Source organism: Rhea pennata, chromosome 13 (assembly GCF_028389875.1).
Source record: "Rhea pennata isolate bPtePen1 chromosome 13, bPtePen1.pri, whole genome shotgun sequence".
NCBI lineage: Eukaryota > Metazoa > Chordata > Aves > Rheiformes > Rheidae > Rhea > Rhea pennata.
Window position 1 is genome coordinate 956,620 of NC_084675.1, and position 12,246 is coordinate 968,865.

Consider the following 12,246-nt stretch of genomic DNA (forward strand, 5'->3'; position numbering starts at 1 on the left):
AGCGTCTCAAAAGCCTGGGGGAGTACCAAGAGGATTGGTGTGCTGGCCTGAGGGACAAGATTCATGATGATGAAACACTAGGATAGATGTGCTATTGCAAGAGGTGTGCAGCCCCCAGCAGAGCCCTGCTGTGAGACATGGCGTATTGTGGCAGATGTGCCGTTGTAATGGATACGTCACCACTGTAAAACCCCGCATGACAAATAGGTGCCATGCTGTATCTGCTGTTGCAGTGCACATGCTACCTTGACTGAAGTGTTTCATGACAGACAAGATACCATGAGAGATGTGCTGCCCTTGGCAGAAGAGCTGCAGGTGTGATTACAGGGCAGTAGCTGTGCCATGGCAGCAGGTGTGGTACCATGGGGAAAGAGTATCACAAGAGAGGATGTTGTGTGATGACACCGGCTGCCAGGACAATATCCTGGACCAGAGCCAGCAGCAAGCAGGCCACAAGCTGTGGTGTGCCGGCTGCACGGATATCCAGGCCCCAACCCACCCATCAGAGCAGTAAGGGGTGGGAAAAGGGCTCCCATGACCACCCTTCCCTGCTACAGGTAGGGGAAAAGGGAGCAGCAGCACCCCAGGCCATGCATTTGGCACAGACACGTGGCCACTCAGCCCCTTCTGGCCCGGACGGGGCCCAGGTGCGTCTCACAGCCTTGCTGATGGAGGCCTGGAGTCAGAAGCAGTGCCTGGAAGCATCTCACTCCTCTGCTCAGGCACCCCTGGGGTGCATTTGGGGCCTGCGGGCAGGAGTGGGGACCACTCCCCATTGGCCCCAGGCTGTCACCATGGGGCCAAGTCTCACTGGCCCTGGGCTGTCAGTGTGGAGCTGGCCCCAGGGGAAGTGCGAGGACCCAGCTGACCTGCCATGTCCCCACGCATCCACAGCCCAACCCGCTGGCGACCCCCAGGGACATGCTGGGAGCCCTTCTCCACCCTCGACATGCATGCTGCCAGCAATGCCTGGGGCATGTGCTCCGTCCCTCTCTGAAGCAGGCGGCCTCACGCGCACTGAGCCTGCCTCCTGCCCTCCCAGGGGCTGGGGGTCACTGTCCTCAGGCTAGAGCTCCCCTGTTCCCTGCAGGAGCCTTGTCCAGCTGGGCATGCCCCGGGCACCATTCCGCAGCCCTCGCCTCAGCTAGCAGCCTCCACGTCCTGGGTGAGCTGCATCCGCAGAGCATCCAGACAGGGACAGGACATGCCACCCTGAGCTCCCTGATGGGTTGGTAGCTTCTGGCTGAGCCTGAAGACCAGCTCTCCTTGCACTGCCCCTTGCCTGTGCGAGTGCCTTGCGTCCCACCTTGCGTCGCTGGGACCAGGAGTTCCCGGTGGGCTCCGGACCCGTGGCAGAGGATGCAGGAGGCAGGACACAGTTTGCTGTAGAGCAACCCTCTTTTGCAGCCCCAGCTGCAAAAGAGGGTGCATGAGTTCCCGTGACTCCCCAGCCCCACTGAGCTATCCCAGGCTGGAGTGGTGTCCACGTGGCACCTGAGCACAGCCAGCTGGGGATAGGGAGCCCGACTGCTGCTCAGGGTCTTTGCCAGCCCTGTGCTGCCTTCCCTCAGCACCCATGTGGGCCCCACAGCCCCTGGGGTGACCCAGCTCCTCAGAGACAGGCACCAGCCTGGGACACCTGCCCCGGGATAATTTGCTTCCTGGAGACCATGTTTCCAGAGCACGGTTACCTTCCCACGGAACCCACAGGCCGTCACTCATGGGGATCCCCATGCACAGCCATGAGTCAGGAGAGCTAGCCTGGTGGCACTGCTACACAAAACGCTAACGAGTCCTGTGTAGGAAGAAGGCTGCCCTCTGCAAGTTCATACCCCACACACACATCCGGTTGCAGTCACAGATGGACACGGCAGCACTGCTGCTCATGGACATGGGTTTATTGAGGACATGGGCACGGCACAGCGCAGCGCAGCAAAGGGACCTGCTGCCAGGATCCGGGCATGACGCTGGGCTGGCGTCTCACCAGGGCAGTGCTTTCCCTTCCCAGTCCAGGAAAGTCCCCGTGTCCTTCTCGGAGAGGGAGCAGAGCACATTCAGCATTCCTTGTACGCTCACGTCCACCGTCAGTGGGGGCTGCAGGGACAGAGGAGAAACACAACTTTGTGCCCAAGGCCTTCTAAGGGTCAGAGCAGGCTCCTGCTTTGGCCAGCGCCTCCCTGAGCCCATGGCTCCCTGGGGTGAGTGAAGTGAGGAGACAGCAGCACTTTGCAGGAAGGCTCCCTGCCTGCCATCTCCTTCCCTCCTGTACGACAAGCTCCGAGCATTGTCCACACAGCTCCACTGGAGCCCGGCAGCTCTCAGGATGTTTGGTACACAGGACGCTCTGGGTTCCTGAACAATGAGGTTCTTCTGGGCCTGCCCCAGAAAAATCCTACCTTGTGTCCTGCTGAGCTCCCCATGTCCGTTTGCACCCAGCCAGGGTGGAGAGCAGCGCAGAGGATGCCGTGTTGCCGGTACCCCAAGGACTGGCACTTGGTGAGCATGTTCAGAGCAGCCTGCAAGGAGGCACCACAAGGATCACCATGGGGAGGACAACAGTGCCCTCCCCTAGGGAACATGTGCAGACCCCAAGGCAGTGGCAGAGGAGGGCAGGCAAGCAGAGCTCCCTGCGACACACAGTGCTGCCACAGTCTCCAGGCACAGCCACTCAGCACAGCAGAGAATGAGGCTGGGAAGTGGCATACAGCATCTCCTGACATGGACAGGAAGGAGGCGAGTGCCATGAGAGGGAGAAAGGGACTCCCAAGAACTGTTGCAAGTGGAGAGAGATGTCAGGAGGGAAGGAGGGAGGGAGGCAGGGGAGTCACAAGAGGACTTGGAGGGTGTTTGGGAGAGAAAATATTGTCCGGGCTCACGGTGTGCCAGCACAGCATGGCAGTACCTTGCTGCAGCGGTATGAGATACATTGCACATATTCCCATGCATGGACTTCCTCTATGGAGCCACCATAGCTGGACATGTTGATGATGGCTGCCTTGCTGCAGCTCAGCTCAGAGCTCGAGCTTCCCTGGGCAGCCTTCTTCAGCAAGGGCAGGAATGCCTGCAACGAGAGGAAAGAAGGGCCTGTGCGGATGCACTTCAGGAGTTTCTAGCTGCTCCTTCCACACTGCATCACGTCAGCACCAAATCAGTGAGCAGATTCCTGCTCTCATAGCCTCAGACCACAAGGTTCCTGCTCCTTGGCACTGACCCATGACTCCTTGCACTCCCCATCTGAGCTGGAGAATGCAAGGCTGTTGTCAGGACGAGAGCCCACTGGGCTCTGGAGCAGAGAGCAGGCCTTTCCCTTCAGCCCTTCCCACCTGCCTGGGATCTCCCAGCTCCAGGAGCTGGAGCCAAGGGGAAGCAATGTTCTCTGGAGCAGAGCTGCAAAGCCACAGGTGGGGGTTCTCACCTGGCTCACCAGCAGGGGCCCAATCGTGTTGGTGGCATACACCTGGGACATGTTCTCCACAGTCTCAGTTTCCAAAGAGCTTGGTTTTATAATGCCAGCGTTGTTGATGAGGAGGTTCAGCCCAGAGTCCTTCAGGTGCTCCCTGACTCTGCCTGCAGCTGCCTGGATGCTGGTGGGGTCAGTGACTTCTACAGGGCCAACACAGAGCGAGGTAAGTGGCTGCTTCCCCTTTGTGCCTCGCATGATGGCCTGATGCGAGGGCACAGGAGCCCCATGTGCCCTCAGGGATGTGCTGGGGCAGGAATCAGGGCACATGGGAGAAAGGGGGGCCCAGAGGAGAGAGGAGCGCAGGGCCACTCCCTGCCAGGCAGGAAGGCAGGAGTCTCCGGCATGGCTGGAGACAGGCTGTGGGCAGGAGTGACAGCAGTGGGCCTGCTTCCCCCACTACGTGCTGGGACTGTTGGCACGGCTCCCACCTCTCACTGGGTTGCTGCGGTGTGCACAGCATGCCAGGTGAGTGGCTGGGCTGTGGGAGCAGACAGTGCTGGTTAACGAGGGGAGCCTGGGAAGGGCCCCTCACCCTTGGGGCACAGCCAGGAGCACCTACCAAGCGGGATGATGACCAGGTTGGCGTGCTTGGAGGCCAAATGCTGTAACTCCTGCAAGAGAGGGCACAACAGAGAGGCAGGGACACCTGGGCAGACGTCAGCTCTCAGCCTGTCCCAGGCACAGCCACTGTCACTCCTGCTCTGTCCCTGCACTGCCCCATGCCCAGCACCCTACCCTGGGTGCCCTGCTCCAGCCGGACAGGGCTCCGTGCCTCCTGCACACGTCGCATGCCACTACTTCACCCTCTGCCCTCCTGTTGCAGACTCAAGCCTTTCCCTCTAGCCCTTGAGGAGATGAGTGCCAGGCTGTGCCAGGAGCTCCCTGCCTGTCCTCCAGGAGCCCTAGCCTCTCTGCACACCCCATGCGCAGCTCGTCGCGCGGCCGTGCCAGCTGGGCTGCCCTGTGCCCTGGCAACTGCGGTGCAGGGTTGCAGCTTCCCATCTGAGCCCTTACAAATCTTCTCCTGGCCCAAACATGCCCCCCGGGCAGCACGTGATGGCCTGTGCTTCCACCCCCCAGCAAAGTCAGCTCCGCTGAGCCTCACCTGTGCTCGCTCTCCCTTGGGGTCCCGGCAGGCTGCAAAGACCCACTCGGGTGGGTTTGACATCTGCAGGAGCTGCTTGACAATTCCCAGGCCGATTCCTCGATTGGCCCCAGTGACCAGAGCAGAGTGGACACAAAGCCCTGCCATGCTGCTGCTCCTCCTGCCTCTGCTCTAGCTTGCCTAGCTCACTCACTTCCCTAATGCTTCTTACAGCCTCTTCGACTGCCACCCCACCCACTCAGGCTTGCGCAAAGACTTCGCTCTAGGTACAGTCTCTCCAGCTCTCTAGGACCCAGTTCCTGCCTGGGCACCAGCCCTCATCTCTCCAAAGGGCAAAAGTCACTTGGCTTCTGAGCTGCCTGCAGCTTGACCCCGTGAAGCAGGAGCAATGGGGCAATCTGCCCAGGAGAAGGCGTGCTGAGGGAGGAGGGAGGGAGCAGCCATTGGAAGGGATGCAGGGTGCCCCATGGCTCAGGTGGGCCTGACAACTTCACAGCATTTCTGTGTCTTTCCCATACAACACCAGTCGGAGGTTGAACGCATTCCCCTTCTGCTGGTTTTCAGAACCCCTCAGATGGAACTGCAGGAGGCTGCTCTGCTCTCCCCTGTCTTCCAAGTAGATGTGCCATCCCAGATTGTCCCACAAAAGCATACTGTGGAAGCAGTCCTGAGTGGAGCAGCCCTTCTGCTGGGGTTGCAGGAGGACTCACGGGCCCTCGGTTGTCTTTCTGCAAGGATAAGCACCTTCGTCAAAGCCCCCCTGTCCACCACGCCCATAGGAGCTAGGTGCAGACAGCTCTGCACTGGCACTAGTGGAGCCGGATCCTGCCACCAGTGTGCTGCCCAATAGCTTGGTCCAGGCTTTACAGCCAGGACGTGCAGTGTGGGACTGTATGCCTTTCACTCATGAGCACAGACAGCCACATTTCACTTACAGGGGCTTTCTGTGTTACCAAGCTAGGCACAACTCGAGTCAACTTTCCACGCAAATGCAACCACACCTCTGCTAAGGATTAATGAAAGCTCCGTTGTGTTCACACCCAGCTTCGTGTTTGCACAAAGGGCGGTTCTAGTGTTTCTTATGGAATTATGCTCTTCTTTGTTAGCCTGGGGAATGGGTGCATGACTGAATTACCTTTAGTATCTTTAATCTATCGTGTCGTAATAAATGTGTTGGCATTTATGCCATGTCTCTAAACCTCCTGATGGATCTATGGGGAACTATAAGCCATTTTTAGCTATCTCGGACAGTGCATAAAGCCGTTCCTCTTTTTCCAAGCCCATGGACGGTTCTCTGGTCCAGACTCCTGAGGTCTGAATCTCACCAAAGTTCCTCAGCCAAGGGCTTCTTGTAAGCTGCTTGTAAGCAGCTGAAGATTGATTTTTCTTTCACTAACAATTCTAATAAGGCAGCGGTGAAGCTTAGTTATAGGTGCCATTGCTGCTGCTGTTATGTTTATGGGAATCTCCGATAGGCTTTCCGAACTCTACTGCACTTTCCCGAACCCTACAGCTTAGGGCTGGGTGGTGACTTTTCATCTGGAAATAGCGGACCCTTTGGCTGTCCTGATTGGGACATGAGGAATGGAGGAAACTTGCTGCTCCAGTAAGTTTAGTAAACTGCAGTTGTTACCGTAAGTCGGCAAATCAAACTCTCTAAGACTCAATTTTGAAGTGTCAGAAAGCAGGCATTCTTTATCATGACAGTGCCAGACGCGCAGGGGATCTCTCCACCTCATGTGCGTGCCAAGGCATCTAGCTTTAGAGATTAAATACAACTACTGCATACATATTCATCATTTTTCCAGGAATTCATCAACATATTCATTACTTACCCTAGAACTTCATTATCATATGTAGATGTCTTTGATGCATGGACATTCCTCCCCTCAGGTGGTCTTCTAGGGTCCTCTGGTGGTCGTCGATAGTCTTCCTCACTGTGTCCTTTAGTTGAACTTATTATTTCTCATGCATGCTTTATTCACTCTTGGCCCAGTTGCACAATACTTAATTGTCTGAAAAATGTTACAGCCAGCAGAAATTCCTCTATCTATTCTACTCAAGGACAGGATACGATGAAGTTCCTTCATCTTGTCAAACTCAATATAGTTGTCAGCATTGCCTCCACACAGGAGGAACCATCCTGCTCCTTGAGGGTCAGTATCAATCCCTCCTTTTCTTTTGAGGACTTATAGCTAGCCAGCTATTACCCTCATTATATCGGTTTGCTATAGCTAAGGCAAAGGTTAGAACAACAATTTCGGCATTGAATCATTATACAAGCAATTACACATATAGTTATAATAAAAAGAATTAGCAAAAATAATTTCTTCAACCAGTTCCAATTTGGTAAACCATGAAGTTAATTTGTGCCAAATTTCTTCAGATCCTAGGGAGCTACTATCTTTTTGCACTTGCTGTAATATACCTACTTGTTGTTTTATTATTCCAAGGTCTACATTTATTCTCCTTGTCTCATCAATGTATGTTCAACAGCTAGAGTTCACAACAGCACATACTCCTCCACGGGAGGCTGACATCATATCAAAAGCCATTCTGTTTTGCAATTCAACCTTTGAAATCTCCGTTACCTCTTTTTGTGAGGTATTTATTGCATCTGAGGTGGCATTTCCATTCCTTTCCATGACTGCCGATGTATTCACTATAGCTTTCTCTAATTCACTAACTCCCAGCCAGGGGATGAACCATCTAACAAATGAATGGAAAGCTGTAGATTGAAATGATAGCGGATTGGGAGGTACCGCTCTTCTTTCTCTTCCTATAGGTGTTCTCACCCATCCTACTCCCTGCAGCTCAGATATTATCCTAATTCTGGGGAGTATCACCCCTAACGTAAAAGTACCTATCTACCAAGGAGGTAAGACTTTACAAGCCTCATTTCTGCACAACTAATACCTCCTAAACTCTGTGGAGTTAACACCCCTGCAACATCACCAAGTTCACTCGTAACAGTCTGACTGATTTCTTCTACTATATATACATCATTATTGCAATTGCCATAATCTGGGTCATAATAAAACCCTTCGTTTACAGTTATACAGGATGTATCATTTTCATCCCACCAGACCACAGAAAGACTTAAATGTGTGAGTGGACCAGAGATGATAGTCCAATTACTTGTATGATTCCACTCTGTTTTCCTTTCTTCTTCTTCTTCTTCTTTTTTTTTTTTTTTTTTTTTTTGTGTGTGTGTGTGTGTGTGTGTGTGTGAGTCATTTAAAACTATTCCAGCTAAGGATACTCACTGTTGATTACTGCTTTGGGGCATTTGTGTACATATGCAGCAATCATTCTTGTGTAATATTTGAGTGGTATTTTGAGCTAGGATCAAATATAAATTTTGGTCTCAACGTAAGGTTTTCCAAGCTTGACTAGCAGCAACCAATAGTAATGGAAGTAAACCCCAGAGGTCCATAATAGTTTCTTCTTATCTTAAGTTTAAGAGGAGCCTTCTTAACTCTAGAATAATGGATCCGTGGACCTTTGCCCCAAACTTTAACAGCTGTTTAAGTTGTTAGAACTTGAAACGGTCCTTTCCACTTAGGTATCAATATAGAATTTTGAGAAAACCCTGACTGTAAATTATGCGCTTGTACTTCTGGAGGTACAGGCTGAAATCATTGAGCCTGTTCCCTTTTCTTTTTAAAACTTTCTTGTAATTGAAAGATACACCGTGTTCACCGTTCACCTCCATCTAAGAGGCTGGCTCGGGCCAGGATGTAAGTTCCTGGTATTGCTAAATGTCTTCCAAAGAGAACTTCTGCTGATGACAACTCCAAGGGTTGTTTCGGGCCATTCTGGGTGTCCCACAGAACTACCCAAATGAATGAACTAAGACCAGCCAGTTCTAATTGATCCTACCCACCGCTGCCGCAGCAGCCACGTACACTCAATCCCAGGGAAGTAACTGCAGAAGGGCATCCCAGTCCCGAGGGGTTCCACAAGTTGGCAGATCCACTGTCACCTACCTGCAAAGAGTCCAGCACAGCCTCTGGGGCCAACCTGTTCACATCCTTCAGGGGAAGGTGGAGGCGGAGTCACTAGGCCTGATGCTGTTCTCCTTATGCAGTCGCAGTCCCTCTGCAGGATACAACTCTCCTCCGTCACTGTTACGACGATCGATCACGCACACAGTCATGGGGAAGGTGACTGAACATCCCCAGCGACAGGTTCCAGGTTCACTGCCTTGAGCGCTCTTCAGCACTGAAGAAAGGAGTTTGAGTGACTGTGAATAACTGCTTTACTCTTGTAACAGTGGTCCTAAGGAGAGATTGTAGAATCATAGAATCAGTAAGCTTGGAAGGGACCTCTGGAGACCATCTAGTCCAACCTCCCTGCTCAAGCAGGGTCACCTAGAGCATGTTAGACAGGGTTGCATCCAGGTGGGCCTTGAATATCTCCAGAGAAGGAGACTCCACAACCTCTCTGGGCAACCTCTTCCACTGCTCCGTCACTCTCACAGTGAAGAAATTCCCCCTCACGTTCAGGCGGAACTTCCTGTGTTCAGTTTTTGCCCATTGCCTCTTGTCCTGTCACATGGGAAATCTCATAGCTGGTGTAAGAAGGAGTTAATTTCAGACCGTAACAATTAACCCTGTCCCAGCAGCGAAAGCAGGTGTTGTCTCTCAAGGTCCTGACAGAAGGAGTTAAGCCCAGAGGACCATAATTAACACTGCCCCTTATCTCAAAGTCCTGATATCCTCCCTTCTGGAGTGTGAGGCACAGGAATGCAGGACTGCTTGTAGCTGCAGTGAGAACACCTCTGACTTACACAGGGGTATAGACAGTGTCACTTTCTAGGGTTTCAGGTATGTGGCTTGTTGTGAGGATTTTCAGCTATGGCTTTTATCCTTTCTGGATTAATTATTTGCTGTCCCTCCTTCAGAATGAATCTCCAATACTTCAGCTCTGTGCAACACAGCTGGAGCTTAGATGGAGATGCACAATGCCCTTTAGTTGCTAATGCAGTTGATAAATATACAGTATCCTTTAAACAATCATCAGAATTTTGCTTGTTATCAATAAATCATCTGCATATTGTCTTAAAATCGATCCACCAGGAAACTCAATATCTTTCAAATCTTTTTTTTTTCCAGTATTTGGGCGAATATGGTAGAGACCCAGTAACCCTTGCAGAAGTCACGTCCGTGTTAACGGCTGTCATTTCCAAGTAAAGCAAATTAGGGCTGGCTCTTTTCATCTATTGGAATGCTAAAAAAAAGAAATGCAGCAGTTAAGTGATCACAGTAAAATATCCAGCCCAATGCAGTGTTTGCAGAAGGATCAGGTACCGCTGGAGGAGGAGTCACCATATGTTGACTGATAGTCCGCAAATCTTATACAAAGGCTATGCTGGATCTCCAGCTCTATCTAGTTTATTCTTTTATTATTATTATTATTTTACAGAGCGTATGGAAGTATCATATGGTAAAACACATACTCTCAGAATCCCCCAGCTATATCTCAGTCTATTTATTTTTATATGCTTTTCCTGGCTTCTTGGGGAACTGGATACTGTTTTACTGCTGGTGGGGTTCCTCCCTTTGTTTTCAAGATCCCAGGTTGGGCTGAAGCTGGTAAGTCAACATCCGTACTGGTTTTACTCCATTTAACACTTTGGGTACTTTCACCCTGGGGTTCGGACCTTAGGTTTAATCACACTCATCCCCGTAATTATTGAACCCGTTTCACTGGGTGATAAACACAATTCGACATCCAGGGTTTGCAGAAGATCTCTTCCCAGGACACGTGCTGGAGATACTTCAGCTAATGCAAATCTCCCCCATACACTTTTGTTTCCTATTGTTACTAATCGGAGTTCACTTAAGCTTTTTCTCTCTTTTGCTTTCTTCTCCAGTGATTCCATGTCTTAATACCCTATCTTTGGTTTCAAATCCTTTTAGGGTAAAATTTAAAGGAGATAACACGGCTCCCATATCCACTAAAAATTCAACTTCTTGTCCCTCCGCTTTTCCTATTATATATCCCTTCTGATCCAAGTGGATGCCTCACAAACTAAAAATCCCTAGATCTTATCTCCCCCAAGAGCTGTCAGAATCTCCCGCCTGTAGTCATTGTGAATGATTTCTTTCACGCACTAACTCTTTGCGCTGGTAATTTCCTTCCCTAGTCAGGCCTCATGGCTGAAGGGGGCATTCCCACTGCAAGTGTTTTAAATTCCCACGATAGCAACACTCTCTTCTTTCGCTCTGTTCTCAACTTCTTCCCTTGCTTCCTGGTCTCGACGAGAACCCCAGGCTTGGCCTTTCTCCTCCTCAATCCCTTTCTTTCACTTACAAAGTCCCTACTAGAGCCACTACTTAAAATCTTTTGTAAAGTTTCCCTTTGCCAGCCTGGCGTATGTTCTTTAAAATACTTTCATGTGTCGGGGGCTGCTTGATCTACAAAAACACTAGTTGCAAGCGCATCATTGAAGTTTCATGGGGTCATTCCCCCATATTTTAGCAGGGCTTGCCAAAGCCTCCCCAGGAGTCGCTAGGATGTTTGTCTAGCTGCTGTCTACATTCCTGTACTTTAGTCCAATTTACTCTTACCTTGCCATATACCCTCATTGGCTCTGCTAAATTTTGGAGTCCTGTTTGGCATATGGCTCCATCTCCTGCATTGTTATAATCCCAGTTTGGATCATTTGCCAATCAGGAATTTCTTTTCCCTCTGGCCTGCTGAGCTAGTTCTGCATCCTTATTAACTATTTTATCTAGGTTATCTAGTTAGAATAATTACCCCAAAGAATCTGGGTATCTCCCCAGCTTGGACTGAATCCTGTGCATATGTTAGAAAACAGCTGGGCACACCGCTCAGCGTCCTTCCTTCACCTCAGCATTTTCCTTCCCCAGAAAGCTAGGGGAGCCCAGCCAGGGCTCCAGGGCTGGTTGGTTACCACATGCAGCACAGCAGCAGGGAAACTGGCCCTTCCCATTCCCCTGACTGTAAAGCAGGCAAATTAGTCAGCATGTTAGAGACCATAGGATAGAGTCCAGCAGTTGGTACAGTAGGGGTAGGAGGAGAAGGAGAAGGAACGACAGGTAGATTGTCTGGCATGTGAAATGGAGCAGACATTTTTGGAGCACGGTTTGGGGTGCAAGTTTCTGCCCATATAAACATCACCTTTGGTGGGGTCCCTTTCCTCCCTCCCTCTTGGCTCAATTGCTCCCACGCCCAAACCCAGTTATCCCAAACATAGCAGTAATTCATTTGAGTTGGAAACCTGTCTTCTAGACGATACAGCAGAGAAGTTAATTCTCCTGATCAAAAATCCCTTGCAGTGGCCACCGTTGCACTGGATTACCATCTTTTGTTGCAAGCAGCCAATCTTGCTGGTATAACGTAACGTAACTGTGCGCTCTTTTGACAAGCCGGCCGTTCCATCAGTCTTTTTCCCTTTTCCTTTTCATGTTTATCTTTTTCTAGGGCCAAAATCAGGGGTTCAGTCGGGCCTAAATTAATCCCCCACTGTTTCTGCCACTCACGATGTTGTCTTCACGTAAAGAACATACCTTTACACCTTACTTCATCCCATTTTGTTCCCTTCTCAGAAACAGCATTAATTGTAATGAGGTGTTATAGTCTAAAATACCATTAAAATTTTAAAATCACTGTGTCCAGGAGAAGGTGTGCTGAGGGAAGAGGGAGGAGG

At 50.9% G+C, this 12,246-nt stretch overlaps 1 protein-coding gene across 1 annotated transcript; it reads right to left on the reverse strand.

The window, feature by feature from the left end:
* Positions 1 to 1,884: 1,884 nt before the first annotated feature.
* LOC134146206 (C-signal-like) lies at positions 1,885 to 4,715 on the reverse strand. The gene is made up of 6 exons (XM_062586483.1): positions 4,569 to 4,715; positions 4,023 to 4,074; positions 3,416 to 3,603; positions 2,903 to 3,061; positions 2,397 to 2,516; positions 1,885 to 2,094 (listed from the first exon to the last, which is right to left on the reverse strand). Exons 1-6 carry the CDS (start codon positions 4,713 to 4,715, stop codon positions 1,981 to 1,983), a joined length of 780 nt encoding a protein of 259 aa, XP_062442467.1. The 3' UTR covers positions 1,885 to 1,980.
* Positions 4,716 to 12,246: the final 7,531 nt, after the last annotated feature.